At 39.4% G+C, this 17,705-nt stretch overlaps 1 protein-coding gene across 5 annotated transcripts in view; it reads left to right on the top strand.

The window, feature by feature from the left end:
* LOC149233054 (G protein alpha subunit 1) overlaps positions 1–17,705 on the top strand; it is a 318,543-nt gene that overhangs the window by 43,293 nt on the left and 257,545 nt on the right. For 3 of the 5 annotated variants that reach the window (XM_089379671.1, XM_089379667.1, XM_089379668.1), the window contains 3 exons: positions 6,783–6,847; positions 6,971–7,037; positions 7,307–7,379. In XM_089379671.1, coding sequence (XP_089235797.1) covers positions 6,816–6,847; positions 6,971–7,037; positions 7,307–7,379 — 172 coding nt within the window. In that variant the 5' untranslated portion in view covers positions 6,783–6,815. Of the gene's footprint in view, positions 1–6,782; positions 7,038–7,306; positions 7,380–17,705 lie in introns of all 5 variants that reach the window. The other 2 variants (XM_089379669.1, XM_089379670.1) reach the window with 1 other exon arrangement.

The raw sequence follows: 17,705 nt of genomic DNA, 5'->3' as shown, positions 1-17,705 counted from the left end.
ATGGATAATCAAATGTCAAAAAGCCCCTAAAATGAGAGCCTTACCTCCAAATTATAGCTAACCATCCCTCATGCTTCTTGTGGGCTCCACCCATGAAATTTCGTCTCTCACCTAATTCGAATTCCTCCAAGGGGTGCGTATTCCCTTGGAGTGGCCCTCACTCTCCACTTCCCATCAAATTTCTTGGCTTTTCTAATATTTGGGGGTGGCACCTTTATTAATTTTCCTTTTCCACCCACTTTTCCTAAGTTTATATGCCAAATATTTATTCACTGCTAAAAATTTCAAAATTGAGAATTCCCTTAGCAAAATTATTAATTGGGGACATTACACCTCAAGACAACTAACCAAAGTCACATGCAAAGAAGGGTAAGGGGAATTTGAAGGGCATTGGAATGTGGTGTGAGTTCCAAAAAAAGCCCCTAGCACTCCCTCTATGGTGTTAAACACACACATGGGGAGCAACAAAATATGAAATTTGCACCAAGTTTTGGCTGAATGGTGAAATCATACAACGTTAGGAATAAGGGGATAACTTCTATATACTTTAATACTCTACGGGAACTTCAACACTGAACACAAAAACCATAATGAGTTTTATATACAATGCGACAATTGGGGCAACAACAACTGCAAATTTGCTTGGATCCTTCAAATACTAGAAAGAGCTGTCACAGTAGAAATATCAACAGTAAATTTCTCTATTAAATCATCCTTTGTGAGATCAAGAACTTCAGGATCAAATACCAATCCATTGTCGTATACAGACTGCACAATCAATCCATAGGAAAATGGCCAAATGCCAAGCTTTGCTAGCAAAACTGCCTCGAAAGAACCAACCTTGTCTCCTTTCTTAATAAGCTCCACGGGTGTTATAATTTCAATAGTACCTTTGTTAAGAGTTCATTGCGGCACCAGTGTAGCTCGAATTTGTTGATGCATTTTCCTTGGTCAGAAATTTATAAATACTGGTACATTGACTTCATCACAACGAAAATAGCCATAACAGCCCCTTTATTTCATTAGTGTGCAAATACATTGGAAAAAACAATGGACTAGAGGAACCTGGTAATGTAGCTTCAACAAAGATGTCTCCAACTTATCAGTTCCTTTCAGGGAAAACAACCATACATATTAGCCTTTAATTGGCCATGTCCAGCAGTGTTATTAACTCTAAAACTCGTCCCAGTCATATGCAAATTGCACCAACAACTTCCATGTTCAATCAGTGAGCAAGATGGGTTGATATTCCACTCAATTTGGTCTCTAGTCTTGGTCCAGACACGTCCTTGCACAAACTGCAGCTACAGAACTTCTCTCCAAGCCCCCAAAACTTCTCTATAGAACTTCTCAGTTTCAGCATAATTCTGGCAATTGTTGACAACCCTGAAATATGTTCAACTATACATGTTAGCCCCTGAAGCACTTCATTTCAGCATTCAATAATGGGGACATTGCTCAGAAATTAGATGTTTGTCCAGAAATGGCTACACAGGTTCACCTTGCACAAGGGTCTTTGACATCAACAATCCTCTTCAACTATGCCTTGAGATGGTATACAGTCTCCTAAATGAGGTTACAACAATGAGGAATAATCTTTTGACTATCTCTATAATGCTCTAGAATTCGTGGTTATGCTCAGAAAGGGGACGCAACGTCTTGAGAAATTATTTGATGCCACAAACATGTGACACGACTTGCCTGTAGCTTTTTATTACCTCCTACAGTGAATACGCTCCCTCTTCTAAATAATATGCAGCCCAAAATTTATTTGATAGGCTTGGTTAAGCTTCTGAGTATGCTCCATGACCATTATCCTCAGTTTCACAACAAATATATAGTCCCAAGCAACTAGGGAACTCGTCCATGCAATAAAATAAGGAATCGCTGTAACTGGGTGTTCGAGTTGCCTTCCAGAATTCGTGGTTATGCTTAGAAAGGGGACGCAACGTCTTGAGAAATTATTTGATGCCACAAACATGTGACACGACTTGCCTGTAGCTTTTTATTACCTCCTACAGCGCATACGCTCCCTCTTCTAAATAATATGCAGCCCATAATTTATTTGATAGGCTTGGTTAAGCTTCTGAGTATGCTCCATGACCATTATCCTTAGTTTCACAACCAATATGTAGTCCCAAGCAACCAGGGAACTCGTCCATGCAATAAAATAAGGAATAGCTGTAACTGGGTGTTCGAGTTGCCTTCCAGAAGATGAGCCTCGAGCCTGAGCCACACGCTTCCTTCAGAGCTACAACATTATACGCAGCCCATGGTGTACAAGTCCAGCAATCCCACCAGTTCAGTTCTCCTCTCCAGATGTTGATCTCTGTTCGGAAATGGCTCCACGCAGTAGGATAGCAAGGAATGGCTCAGTTTTATGTTGGTGTACCTTCAAATGCATCAACAATCCTAAGGAATGGCTCGCGGCCTCTATGAAGACAAATTTCGACCTAAGAAAAGAGAGTAGAGTGACTCAACCTCTAGGAACAGAGAAATTTTCACCTCCAACTCCAGAACACGTTCTACCCTTGTCTAGAGGATTCGCCCAACAAAAATGTGAGGAAATCTTGTCCTTCTCTAGCTGTAGGAATGGCTTCAATTTTGGCTTAAGTCTGCTACCTGAAAATTGAAGAATGATGAACAATGAATTAGAGATTCAATTGATAATACATCTTTTTGCTCCAAACTCTGCGCTTATTACCGACAACTCTTGGGCCATTGTCTCAAAATTTCTTGATTTCGTTAATTTCTGCATCAATTTAGACCTGGAAGTGCAGATTGCTTTGATGCTTCTGACACCAGTACGCAGAAAGGATATAATGGTTCCTTCAATGGGTAATGGTGACAGTGTGCAACAAGAAAAGTAATGATAGTTCTGACACGCAGGAAGGCCGCAAGAAGGCAAGGTGCTCAGGAGCGTCAGGTATGCATGGAACGTTACAGGTAATGAAGACCAGGCCAACGCTATTTAAGGCGGCTCAGACTAGCTGCGTAGGGAATAACAACATGCCATTTTTTTCTTTTATACCTAACACATAAACTGTGAGGAAGAAAACTACACAGGCCACACGTCATGGCTCTGATACCATGTTAGACACACACATGGAATAAATAACGCTGAGTGAAGGAGGTTTCTCTGGTAACGCAGGATGATATAAAACATTTGAATTTGCAGACCTAGCACACCAATTTTACTATTTCAGGATTATGGGTAGAGGTGCAAGACTGACATGCACATAAAGGTCACAGAAAAACAAGCGGCTCATACTTGAGCAGGGCAAGAGATCGCCCGCTCTGATAACATGTTAAACACACACATGGGCAGCAGCAAAATATGAAAGATAAATCATGAGAGTACATTTTTTATTAACAAATGATATACATTTATAGTACATGGTGTGACCGTTGGGTTCCACATCCCAAGGTCTCTTGGACTTCCTTAGTCTATTCGGCTTCCACATTAACCCTTAGAGGATTAGATGACCAACATATGGAATCATACTCCCTTTGGAAACTCCTCCCTCTTTTCTATAAACCAAACATTCTCCTCTATTGTGAGGTAGTGGAAAAGAGTTAGAGAGTAGGATTAGAAGAGAATGCTGCTAGCATTCTAATTGTTTTATCATTTGGAATAAAATAAAATATTTGGAGGCTACTATGGTGCATTTGACTTGTGTGGTGGCTTGATTCTCACATGAGGTAATATTGTTTATAATGCATTGTCTTGAATTTCTTGTTATTATAGGCCTTTAAAGGGGTATTGCTGCCCATAGGAGTAGATAAACAAATTTGTTTATTTGTTTATCTTCTTGTTGTCTTACATGTCCTATTTTGATTGCCATGTTTTCCAAGTTTCATTTGTAAGATTGCAGCTATTTTAACCATTTTCTTGGCAAGTCTTTAAGAAATTGTAGGTACCTAAAGATTGAAGGATTGGGTCCTCTTTGGATAGAGTATCCATTGTCCTTCAACACATAAGGAGCTACATTCCCACTAAGCATCAACAATAGCTTCCATTTGCGTGAAGAATCCACTCAATCTCTTTCCCCTTTTCTTGCTCACAAGTTCTAGAAGAATATCACAAAATTCCTTGTTTATTCTTATGCAATCTCATTGTCATATCTAGAAGATTAAGTGCAAACTTGATGCTGTCCTAGCAGCAACAATAAGCAGCTAGGAAAGATTGATTTATTTTGGCTTTTCTTAGGTTGCTTTAGAGTAGAATTTGCTTATTTTCTTCAATAAATTTCACTTGGAATTTTCGGTATTTTTCTACTAACATTGTGGGTGTTCCCATATTGTTTTGAGGCATCTTTCGCAAGACTTTGTTTGCTGATTTTTGCAGGTTCACGAACATACGAGGGGAGGTGCTGCAGGATTTTTGCCGATTTGAACTGTTTGAGGAACCCAGAAGAAACCCATAACCATCCTCCTTGTAAAAGAAGATTAAAAACCATTATTTCCCTTTATTCATAAGGGATATCCAACATCCAAACAATCATTGTAACTTTGAGGGAGTTAGGGGAGTCCCCTAGGCATCCTATTCCCCCTACCCAGAGGGGGTCTTTTATGTTTGGTCTCAATTTTCATGGTGTGTCTTATTTGGATTAAAATCAACCCATGCACCGCAAAACATCTTAGATTAGATTTATTTTATTTAGTAGATTAGATTCCATTTCTATTTTAGATTAGTTTTTGTTTGTTTGTTTATTAACTTGCATTAAGTAACGAACCTTTCCCACTGAGTCCTGTTATGCTCTTGGTCATTGCAAGCGAAAATTCGATCTTTGACATGATTAAGAGAAGACTCGTGTTGGTGGAGTAGTTTAATAGGGAAAACCTTTTAGCCATTTATTGTGAGTTTTGGAAAGGATTGTTGACTTGTGAAATCAGGGGAATGCCTTGAAGCTAAGCTTCTTCCCATTGGATATCCAAACAACCTTCTTGATCTCATTTGAATGATAAAGGTGAAAGAGGAAAGAAACATTAGAGTAGTTTTACTTCTTTTGCAATCACACAGATCACATATCCGTCCTTCCATTGCACTCATTGATAATCCAAGTGAAAACTTAATAAAATCAACCAAGAGCACAATTCAAAGCCTTTCATGACAACATCTTTTGGGCCACAATTACCATTTGCTCGGATTTACTTTTCTAGCACTGGTCTTTATTGTCATTTCATATTATCTGCGTATGAATTGTTTGTTTATATGCTTGTAAGCTGCATGCTGTCAACTCCATGTTTTTGGTAATTCAATAGAACTCCTAAAATAATTTGTTTCACATCACTAACAATTTTCTTAGCCTTAGCTTATTTTCTTAGGGTCTACCCCCCTTGGCTTCGCTAGGAGTTAGCTGAGACGGAGGAGTCGAGATTTAGTGACAGAAACTCAATTTGAGACTTGCCCCCAAGGTCACATCCAGTGGATTAAAGATTTTTTCCATGTAACCCAAGGTGTGGATTAAATGGCAATGGGGAGTATGAGGAAGAGCAGGTGATGAGACAAGATTCCCCAGGGCAGTTGTTATAGGACGAGCAAAGCCAGACACCAGCACCTGTACACCACTATATGTTCAACTTTGAGCCTGGAGCTTCTACTATGGGAGGAGGACCCATTACCTTCACCCAAAGGAGGGGCAGAGGGCATTGATAGTAAATTGTACATTTCAAATATATATTCGATGTAATTTTGTTGTGTCCATTCTGTTTTAACTTTTTACATGGTAGTTACCAATAGTTAATGTATTATATGTACCTTGTACATTATTTGACATCTAATACATTTTATAGATGTATCTTCATTTCCTATTTCTGTGGCAATATTATTATTTGATATTGTTGCTATGGGGCAGTTAAATTTAAATGAAGAAACTGACTTACTATGCATTGTTAGTAGATAGTAGATAAGGTCATTGATAATAGAATAGATGCATTTATAATATATACTTGATGTAATTCTGTTTTCTCTGCGCAGTTTTGAATGAACTAAGGACTTAAAATGTAGATTGTACGCCACTTGATATCTAACACATCTTATATGTGTATCTTTTTTTCATATACTTGTGGCAATATGCTTATTTAAATTTTATGTTGTAGTTAGTTTATATGTAACTTTATATGAAAAACCTGAATTATCTTGCATATTTTAATGCTTGCTTGATGACCACGCCTGCCAAGTTATTTCCAAGTCTGATTTTTTGAAATTGATCCATTTTCATGTGTGTTTCCAAAAAATCAGTCTCACAACATAATTTCAACATTAGAAGCTCTTTGAGAAAACCAAATACATGGTAGAAAAAATTTTAAATTATGGAATTTTTGCCTTTCTTTTTATTGGTTAATGTACATTGCGACAAACATGCATAAAAATGTCATTTATAGCATATTTTGGTATATGCCAGTCTCAATAATGCCATTGCATGCTATAAGTTCAAATGGAAACTACTGACTTTTTTCATTTTGCATTAGGAATTCCATTGACAGAGCATGCAAATGTATCGTGAAATATGCATCATACTATGGTCTAGCATAACTTGTCCTAGATAACTCTTTTATATGTCCTGGACAGATATTGCATTTAAGCATCTACATGGCTCATTGTCATACTTACATTGAAACTGAAGGTCTTTAGTTGAAATTAGCATATGCTATTGTTTACACTTATTTATTTACTCCTGTAACGATGAAGGCTGATATGGTTACTGCTAACTTATATTGTTCTCTTTCCATGCCCTTTCGTTGAATCAGCGATTTAACCTGCATTCTTTCTTTGGCAGGGAATTATGTGATTGGCATGCAGTGTGCATAGAATGCATTTTCAGTACTATATGCAGATGGGCAGGTCACAACATCAGAGCTTCCTTAAACAAATCATTCAGGATTAAAGATTTTTTTATCATCCCATATACAGCAAGCAAACTGTCCTAAGAGCTGGAATTTTCTGTTCCATGTTATCCATTTTTAGACAGAGTATGGGATCACTTTGTAGCAAGCAAAGGCCTGCAGCTGAAGAAGATTCTGAAGAACGTCAGGTGCATTTTCACATACAGTAACCTTTTAAAAACACAATTGTTTTGGAGATGTGCTCCATGTAAAGCAGTTGCATTTGTTTTTCTGTTCATGTGATCTGGTTCATAACATTTTATGGGAAGCATCTATCAAGCTTAAAGGACACTTCTGAAAATTTAAGCTTGGTGTTGTAAGGAGTGCAATTTTCATTGGAGAAGGGGTTGTATATTTGAATGAATTTACAGATATCATTTGCTACGCATGATCCTACTAACCACAGTTCCGATTTCAGGCTGAAGAAATAGATAGAAGAATTGCTCAAGAAGCAAGGGCAGAGAAGGATGTCCAAAAGCTATTATTACTTGGTATATCCCTTTATAATGGACTTTTAATTTCATCTTGTATTAGTTGATGAACATACATAGATCCTCGAGTGATTCAATTGGTATGGACAGATGTAGGATTTTGGAGTTACATTTTTATTTGTTATTGCTCTTTCTCAGCGATATCTTGCTGCTAATGACATGTATTCAATGCTTACTTTAAATTCCTAAGCAAGCCATATTTTATAGATACCCATACCCTTCTTACCAAGAGTTTTGTGAGCTCCATTTTTTTTTCACAATAACAGTTTATAGTTTATATGAAGAAAAACTGTGGCTGAACTGTACAACATGTAATACAAAATTTTTAGATGTGTTTGGCCCTGGACAGAGTTCCAAAACTAAGGACTTACGATTCAAAAAACACTAGTCCTGCCTTGCCAGCACCATCTATATAATGTTCGGCAGGTTTACTGCCTTACAAACTTTTGTTATAGTAATAAACCTATGTTGCAGGAAACGTTGCCCCCAGGTCCGTTTCAGCCAGGAAACGAAATGGAAACGCGTACCGTATGGCCTGGAAACGAGTTTCCGGCAAGGGAAACGTGGCCAGTATGGCCAGAAACGAGTTTCCAGGCCGTACGATGGAGTTTCCACTTCATAATGCGATTTTTTGTTTTTTGTTTTTTCAGTTCTAACTTCTAATTTTTATTGGGCGAATAAAATATCTTGTGGATGCTTCTAGATGCCTCTCAAGTTATAAAAAGACTCTCGCCTCATTCCCGCTTCACACAATTGAGCAAGTCGTTTCTCTTGGAGACGAACGATTTTAGCGAAGGAGAAAAGAGGAAGAGAGCAGTGGTCTTTTGTATTTATAGTTCTTGCAGCCTCATAGTCTTTATTGTACTTGCAGCCTCATATTTATAATAAAGGCTGATTTTGAGATTTGGATATATAATAAAGGTTGATTTTGGATATTTGGATATTGTTATTTTCATTATGTGATCATTCATGAGTAAATGTGATGTAAATTTAGTCATAATGTTTAAACTTTAAATGTAATAAATTATAATGTATCATGTATGTTTTATGATTGCACATAACATTTCTTAAATGTCATATATATATATATATATATATATATATATATATATATATATCAATCGCATTTCCCTGTTTCCAAAATTTGAGGGGGTTACGTTTCGTACCCGTGCCCGTTTTCGAAACTCGTACCCGTTTCCCCGTTTTGTGCAACTTAGTAATAAACTATGACAAAACTGGTAAATTTACGGTAACAAAACTAATCAGATTTGTGCCCAATGTGGGCATCGATTTCTATGTCCATCTCAGACTTCAGTCCTTCATTTTCCATGTGCCCTTGGCAAAAGCATCCTGGGGCTCCGGGGGTTGGGTGTGTTAGGTATCTTGACACTTTATTGAGGCAGAAGATGGGCCATAGGGGGAAGAGTCCCTGGAGGTTTCCCTGCTACTAAGGGGGTGATGAAAATACTTGAGGGGAGGTTGAGATGGGCCATAATGCATCCTACTAGAGATTGTAGAGAAACCAATTGAGAGGCCATCTCCGGTTGCTTGCTCCTGTTAATCAACATGAAGGACCTTGCTTCTTCTCATTCCCCACTGCTAGGATATGATTCATGGTCCCTACTAGTTTCTTGTTCTGTTTGCTTCTCAATTTGTTTCTCAAACGCCTTTACTTATTCCATTGCAGGGTCAAATTCATCATGCTGTAGTGGGCCTCTACATTTGTTGAGTCCCCTTTGCAAATCCTTTAACTTGCATGGAACATAAACCTTGTTGCCACAATGACAATGTGCCATGGTGACTCATGTCCATGACAATGTGACCCAAATGATGCTTGGAACCTTACCTATGGAGACAGAGTTGTGGAGCTGGCAGAGACCCCCTGTCTCATCCTTCTCACTTGACTTTGGGATGAATTCACAAATGACCACAATAATTCATGGGAAACCTGAGAAAATCTGACATGTACGACATGGTATGGCCATTGGACTGTTCATTTAGGGCGCTTGTTGAAGGAGGATGCATGTGGCATTAGGGGTAATAAGACTACTTTAACTCCCTTTCGCTTTGCACTTGTGTAATGAGACAAGGGTTCTAGGGTGGCATGTTCTTCATAAATTGCTTCCATACAAGGAAGGGGTAGAGTGGAACTATGGTTAGTCGATCTCTCCTTTGTCTTATAAACCCCTCCTTGAAAGTGAGCTCCGCTCCAATAGTAGTATGCTTGTTAGCTTCAATGTTGAGGCTTCCTATGATGTAGAAGAGTTCGATTTGCTTGAATTCACTCATCATTGAGATGTCCCTTTGACAAATTCCTGATAGCTTTACGTTTGTTGGAAGGATTTGGTGGGAGAGGGATTGTAGGACAACAAACGATTCGTCAATCATTATGGCCTTTCTAACCTTTTTGTCTCTAAGAGTAGTTAGACCTTGTAACACTGTGAGGACCTCAACTTCATTGTTTGTTGCATTTCCTAGATGCTATGAAAACTCAATTTCCTTTTGCACCTTAGAGTCATAGATGAACCCCTCAATACTTGTTGCTGTTTTATTACATTGAGTATGACCACCTTGGTTATGGTTAGATAGAGTTGACTTTGGTTAGAAAATGATAAAGATATGGCTGATATGAAATGTAATATTTTAGAAGAACTTGTGGGAGCAAGGGGGAAAGCAAAAAGGTTACATGTATCAGGTGTTAGATTTTGTAGCTCAGACATGCGTTCTAGTCTCAGGAGGTGTCATTGAGGCTAGGAGCACATGAGAATAAAATATCTCCACGCCCAGTTAATTTTTCTATGGAAAATGTCTTAATTTCAGTTAATCTACACTACCTCCCAAATAGGGCGGTGATTGGATCACATTGGATCTATAAGATCAAGCACGATGTAGACGGTAGCATCAAGAAATACAAGGTGAGGTTTGTAGCCAAGGGTTCTCTCATATGGAGGGAATAGATTTGTTGATTTGGGGTAGCATCGGATGTGCTCTAGCTACGAAATTTGGTGGAGAGGTTGGGGCACATGAGATCTCCAATACCCAGAAGGGGTTTGGGCAGATTCTAAACAGTTCAGGAGATATTAAAATAATTAATATTTTTAATGGAGTCCCTAAGTCTAAACTTAGGGAAAATAAAATATTAATGTGTATTAATATGAAAATGTGTTAGAATGGTCCAAAAGACATGGATCAAGCCAGATTTAATCTTAGCCGTTGATTAGGGACTTAATTTCGACCGTTGATTTGTCAATGAGAAAAGTATAAGAGGAGGCTTGAGGGTCACTTGGAGAATACATTGAGGGAGATCAGTTAGTTCAATTTCTGGAGCGCAGTTAGCTGAGAAATTGAACCAGTGGTTTGGAGAGCAGTTAGGAAGCAACAAGTATGGAACAGAGAGACGGGAGATTAGCGCAGAGGCAGAAGAGGCAGATGCAAGGGCTAGAGGAAGCCAGACAGAGGCAGTAGAGATTACGCAGAGCCAGCAAGGCCTGTGTCATCCACGCAGAGGCTTCAGGAGTGACGCAGAAGACCAGAGAGGCTGCGCAGAGCCTTAGAAGGCTGACGTAGAGGGTTTTAGGTTGACATAGAGGTCAGTAGGGCCTATGCCGAGTTTAGTAGAAGTGCTGGAAAATTTGTCTATATGTGGGTAAGCCATTTTTGCACCCTGTTGCACTAGAAAATTGCTGAATAATAAAATCCTCCCTTGCTGCACCAGTTTTCCCACATTGGGTTTTTCCGGGGACATTAGTCTAAAATAACTGTGTCAATGTGTTGATTCTTGTGCATATGTTTATTTCTATATTACGGTGTGATATCTGCAGCAATATTTATTTTAATGTTTGTTGAAGTAATTTCATGAATAACTTATGGTGAAATAAGTAGGAAAAGTAAATCAGTTGCTGCAGTGATAGAATTTTCACAAGATCAAGATGAGACATCTGCCCTCGTGGCTAGGTATACTTCCATTAGGGCCGCGATCTCACTTGCCACATAGATGGGATTGTAGATCCATCAAATGGATGTCAAGATGACCTTCCTTAATGGTGAATTGGAAGAGGAAGTGTACATTGAACAACCAAACGACTTTGTAGCACACAACAATGAGACCCATGTGTGTAGATTGAAGAAAGCCTTGTGTGGGCTAAAGCAAGCTCCCAGGGCGTGGTATGAACGCATCAACAAATACTTGCAGGGGATGGGCTTCATGAAGGGTGAGGCAGATGAGAATCTCTACTATTTGATGGTTGGAGGTGAGGTACTCATTCTTGCCCTATATGTGGATGACTTGTTCTTAACAAGATCATTGGGGCGCATAGAAGAATGTAAGAGGGACCTTGTAACAGAGTTCGAGATGAAAGATTTGGGGTTAATGCACTACTTTTTAAGCATGGAAGTGGGGTACACAAATGGAGAGGTTTTCTTTGGACAAGGGAAATATTGTATTGAGATCTTGAGGAGATTCGGGATGGAAGATTTTAGAGCCATGTTTACACCCATGATAACCAATTGGACGAAGTTAGATGCATCTAAACTTTAAAGAGAAGGATGTGGACCCCACATCATATAGTTAGTTGATTGGCTCTCTTATGTATTTGGTCAACACTAAGCCAAATATGTCATTTGCGGTAAACTCTCTGAGTCAATTCATGGTTGAACAAGAGGGTGCACTGGATAACAGTGAAGCATGTGTTGTGTTATTTGCGATGTACAATTGAGTATGGGATCAAATATACTTGAGGTGATGATGTCAAGTTGATGGGCTATAGTAATGCAGATTGGGCACGCGGTATAGTGGACAAAAAGAGCACTTCAGTGGGTTGCTTCAACATGGGATTCAAAGTTGTCTTTAGGTACAGTAGGAAGCAAAAGTTTTTGGCACTGAGCTCTGCAGAACCAGAGTATATAGTAGCTAGCATGGTGACATCTGAGGCCATTTGGCTTTGGAAGCTGTTAGTAGCTATTAAAGTTTTAGATTGTTCTATGCTATATCAATTACTTTAGCCCAATTCAATACTTCAATCAACAACCTTTCCAATTACAATTAGTCTTTCCATTCATCAACCCTAATTGAAGATAGAACAATAAATGCAAAGACAAAGGAGATAATCAACACATCACATGAGACACCAGGTTTGGTCAATGACTAGGGAAAAACCCCACAAGTGGGAAAACCCTTTGAAATTCTTCTTCTATTAGATTGTCATAAAATGTTCAGTAGAGAGTACATCAATCCCAATACAATATCGTTAGCAAGACAACCCAATAATATTCAGAAATAAGTTTCCAACATCAGAATATATCAGAGACAACTTTTCTCGTTTGTAGTCAACTGCGGTCAACTTTGGTCTTCGGTAAAATATGAGTCAAACTTCCCGGTCGCATGCAGGAGGAGCTGCGTGAGCGGCTGAAGGATTTCAGTCGTTTCCTTTATGCTTGCAGGCCAACGACTGTGGTCAAATTTTCTTTGTGACATGCTTGCGACTGTTATCCAAAAACCCTTCAACAGATGTGAGCCTCAGACCCTGTAATATCGCAATTTTGCGAACCTCTGTTGTTGTCCCTCCCTGAGACTTGTACAAGCCAATCAATGAAGAAGAGAAGAAGAAGATGCTTGGTGATGTCCAAATGAGCTTTAGGTCACTTGTATTTATAGGCTTCCATGGGTGACCAATTTGCTTTAAGGCCGACCTTGTCCAAATGTGCATGTGTGGGCTTTCCTTCATAAGTACACTTCTCCTTATTCGAATTGAGTGATCTTTAGGTCGATTTTGGTCTTCTTGAAAAGAGTAATTCAATGCAAACATCATCTCTATCAAATGAGCTGTCCAAAGCGGAATTTGACTGTAGTTGCATAATTTAACACTCCCTCTCAACTTGGGAGAATTCCACTTGTCAATATTTGACCATCGATTATCAATCTTGTCGTCATATCATGTCCCATCTCTTCTCAAGTCTATCTGCTAAAACATTCTCGAATCTAAAGAAGAAGAATCATTGGGGAGCTAACGCTACCACCCTCTACATCGTCAGAGAACATATCTCAATCTAAAACCACATTGGGGAGTGTTGGAAATACTGAGAGGGGGGTGAATCAATATTCCTTAGCAATTAGCACTTTTGAATCTTTTCAGAGCATTAGTTAATCTTCAATTATTATTAATGTTTATGCAGTAATAACAATAAATAAAAGAACATAGTAACCACACAAATTTTAGGTGGAAAACCCCCTCCGGGTCAAAAAACCACCGAACGCTTTTCTAATAAATTCTTTAATCTTCAGCCCCAACTGAAATGAAAGCAACAACTTCCTAAAATTCTAGAAAAGCATTCTTCTCCAGTGCCCACTGGAAGGATGCCCCAACAACCTGGTTTCTTTAGTGATCAACTGAATGGATGCCAACACCCTAGACCAACCTATCACCCTGAAGTGTTCACAGGCTCCAACCCGTAGGCGACTTCATGCACCTGCCTGGCACCTCCCTGCCACCCTATAAAGACAAAAGTAAATAAAAAAGTGTGGACTCCCGTACTAGGGACAATGATCCACATTACAATGATATTACAATGATTTTCTTTGACTGACTGACGCACTAGGACCTAAATCTCTGTCCCGACAAACTAAGAACCCTTGTCCCAACAACAAACCAAAGCCCTTTTCCCAAAACAAATTTGCCTTCTTCAACTCTAGGCAATGACACAAATTCCTTACAAATGTGGGCTCTCTTATAGGGGATACTGACCCATTTACAATGAAGTATAATGTTTGACAAATACACCGACTCTTGGACAAACTTCTTACAAGACTTACAATGTTTATACAATGACTTGTTTAATGACTTGTCTCTTCTGCCTTGTTGCTGATTTTAAACTTGGTGATGAAATCGATGTATCTAATGCACTGCAACACTGAGAGATGCCAATCTTTTGCACTGTCCTGCAACGATCTGTCCTTTAATAATATGTTTATAGGGTTATGGGCCCACCACGCTTCCGCTGCGCAACAAGGTTAATCTTCTTATACCAGATTGGGGAGCATATCTCAATCTGAAACCACATTGGGGAGTACATCTCAACCTGGAATCTCATGGGGGAGCTAAATATCTTCGATCCCATATCGAGCAATTGGTGATATAGGGTAGCACATCTCAACCCATCTTATTGCCTACCAATCTTCCTAATAATGACCGTCAAGAATCATGTGGTAGAACACCTGTATCATAATACGAGCTTGGGCGAGATGCCCGACTTACCAAAAGGTAAGGATCACACGCCCCCAAGCCTCCTCAACCTGTTGGCCAAATGGGGAGGGACAATCCCAACAAGCCCGACTTGTGGGTATGATGCCAACTGGGGCATACTCTGCAAAGACCAAGATAGGGGAGCAACATCTCCAACCCTATAGGTAACAAATAGGGGTGATACCCTATTGTCTTGTTGTCCAATGCTTGATGAGGTACCCTATTTTGAACATATACGATAACATTTCTTGCTTCTCCCTAAAGCAAATTTGGCAACTGTTGATCATGGAGCATGGCATAAGCAACTTCTATAATGGACTTGTTCTTTCTTTCAGCCACTCCATTTTGTTTGGAGTATAGGGCACAATTGTCTCTTTCTTGATACCTTCCTTCTTGCAAAAATCAATGAACTCCTTTGATGTGTACTCTCCACCATTGTCGGACCTGAATATTTTGATTTTCTTCCTTGTTTGATTTTCGATCAAAGCTTTGAACTCCTTGAACATTTCAAAGGCTTCATCCTTGTGCTTCAAATAATATATCCATGTCTTTCTTGAGAAGTCATCAATGAAGGTGATGTAGTAGAGATGGCCACCAATAGAATGCACGGGCATCAGACCACATATGTTAGAATGGATGAGATGGAGGATGTCATTTGTCTTGTTCTCGCTAGAGGGGAATGGTCCCCTTGTCTTCTTTCCACTGGCACAACCTGGACATACTCCATCATGATGGGCTTGAACCTTGGGAATCCCTAAGACCAATTTCTCCAATTTCGGAAGAGCATCATAATGTAGATGGGCCAATCTTCGGTGCCATAGCTCGCTTAGATGATTAGTATCATGGACCAATGCTAGAAGTGGTCTTCCAGTAACCCTGTAGAGTCCTTCATATCTTGATCCCAATGTGAATGCATCTCTCATAGGTGATCCAACATGACAAGTAAGAACCTTTCCCTTGATGAAGGAAACCCTCATCCCTTTGTCTTCCAAAGAGGATATTGATACCAAATTTTTCTTCAACCCTAGCACATACATCACATCATGGAGCAAAATAGATTCTCCCGAATTCAAATGAAATTTGACGGACCCAAAACCTTTAACGGGATGAGTGGAGTTGTCTCCAAGGATAATTTTCAAATTTGACTCCCTCTCTACCAAATTAGAGAGAACTGTTGATGTGGGATAGCATCGGATGTGCTCTAGCCATGAAAATTGGTGGAGAGGCTAAAGCACATGAGATCTCCAAGACCTAGAAATGGTTTGGGCAGATTCTTCCCGGTTTAGGAGATATTAAAATAATTAATATTTTTAATGGAGTTCCTAAGTCTAAACTTAGGAAAAATAAATATTAATGGGTATTAATATAAAAATGGGTTAGAAAGTTCCAAAAGACATGGATCAAGCCAAATCTAATCTTAGCCGTTGATTAGAGATGTAATCTCGGCCGTTGAAGGACCAACTGGAAAAGTATAAGAAGAGGCGTAAGGGCCAGTTGGAGAATAAACCAGAGTGATCAGTGATTCGATTTTCTAGTGCGGGGTTTGCTAAGAAAAGTCGAATCATTGATCACTTTGCAGTGAGGGGCAGTGAGTACTGGACAGAGAGGTAGAGATAGTGGCGAGAGACTAGCGCAGGAGCAGAGAGAGGCAGATGCTCAGCCAGAGGGAACACATAGAGCCTAGCAGAGACACCGCAGAGCCAGAAGGGCCTGCATCATCCATACAAAGGGCAACAAGAGTGATGCAGAATGCTGTAGAGGCTGCGCAGTGCCTCAGAGGGTTGACACAGAGGGTTCTACGCTGATGTTGAGGCCAGGTGCGTGGGCACTGAGCTTTAGAGGTTGCTAGAGTGGGTTTCGTGGGGCATATTTTTTGAATATCTGCGTCCGAATATAGAGGTATTACTGCCGGGTTATTTTCTCTGTTGGGTGAGCCAGTTTGGCACCTGGTTGTACTCAAGGATATACTACATAATAATATAACCCTCAGAATTGCTGCACCGGTTTTCCCAAGTTGGGTTTTTTCAGGGAAGAGTTGTCCAAAAATAACAGTGTCACTTGTGTGTTTGCTATTTCTTTCAGCGGTTGATCTGTAGATGGTTGAGACTATATTGTGTTAATTTCGATGTTTATATGTTTAAATAACTTGTTTGTAATTAACAAGTAGGAGAAATAAACCAGAAGAATACAGATAAAATTTCTAACGGATAGACTTAGAAATTTCAACAAGAACTCCCTTATAACCAGAGAAGTGAGGAGTGACCCCACTATCAACCAACCAACTATCCCACGAATCCGAAGGAACGAACTGGTAAGGGAAAAAATAAGAATATATTCAGATTGATGCACAACATTGCTTTCATACCTGGAGAATTTTGACTTCTTTTGTGGACGACAATCTTCTTCATAATCACTTAGAGCATCTCTTCTTCCTTCATCTCTTCCATTGTGATCATTCCTTTGGTCGTCTCTCCTTCTTTGATCATTGAACATGTTGTTGTTGCTTCTAGTATTATAGCATGGTCCATTATTCTTCTCAGGGCAATCTCGAGCATAGTGGCCTTTCTTATGACAATTGTAGCATTCGATGTGCAAAAATTCCTTCTTTCTATTTGGATTTTGAGGAGGAGGCTTTCTTGAATTTGATGGACCTCCTTTTCCTTTCTTCTTCTTCTTGTCATGAGTGATGAATGCAGCGGGCTCTCCTTCTTCATGCTTTTGAATCCTTCCTCTTGATATCATCCTTGATTCTTCTTGAGTGAGCTTTCCAACAATTTCATCAAATGATGGGAGGACATTGTTGTTGCTTATAGTAGTAATGAAGGTTTCCCAAATAGTAGGGAGACCGCTTAGAGTCACAACCACCAATTCCCTGTCAGGCATAGATTTCCCAAATCTTTGCAATTGATCTCTAAGACGAGATATCCTCATTATGTAGGATTGCATGAATTCTCCTTTGTTCATCTTTGTGTCTTTGAGTTGATTTTTCAAGGAGATGATTTCATTCAAATTTTTGACTTCATACGTGCCAGTTACCGTACCATACATGTCCTTAGACCTTCTCAAGTTTCCAACATATTCAAGTAAA

This window comes from Pinus tabuliformis, chromosome J (assembly GCF_031772625.1).
Source record: "Pinus tabuliformis cultivar Carrire ecotype Pingquan chromosome J, CPIR1, whole genome shotgun sequence".
Lineage (NCBI taxonomy): Eukaryota > Viridiplantae > Streptophyta > Pinopsida > Pinales > Pinaceae > Pinus > Pinus tabuliformis.
The sequence above is the reverse complement of the archived record's forward strand: the minus strand, read 5'-3'. Positions and strand labels throughout refer to the sequence as shown.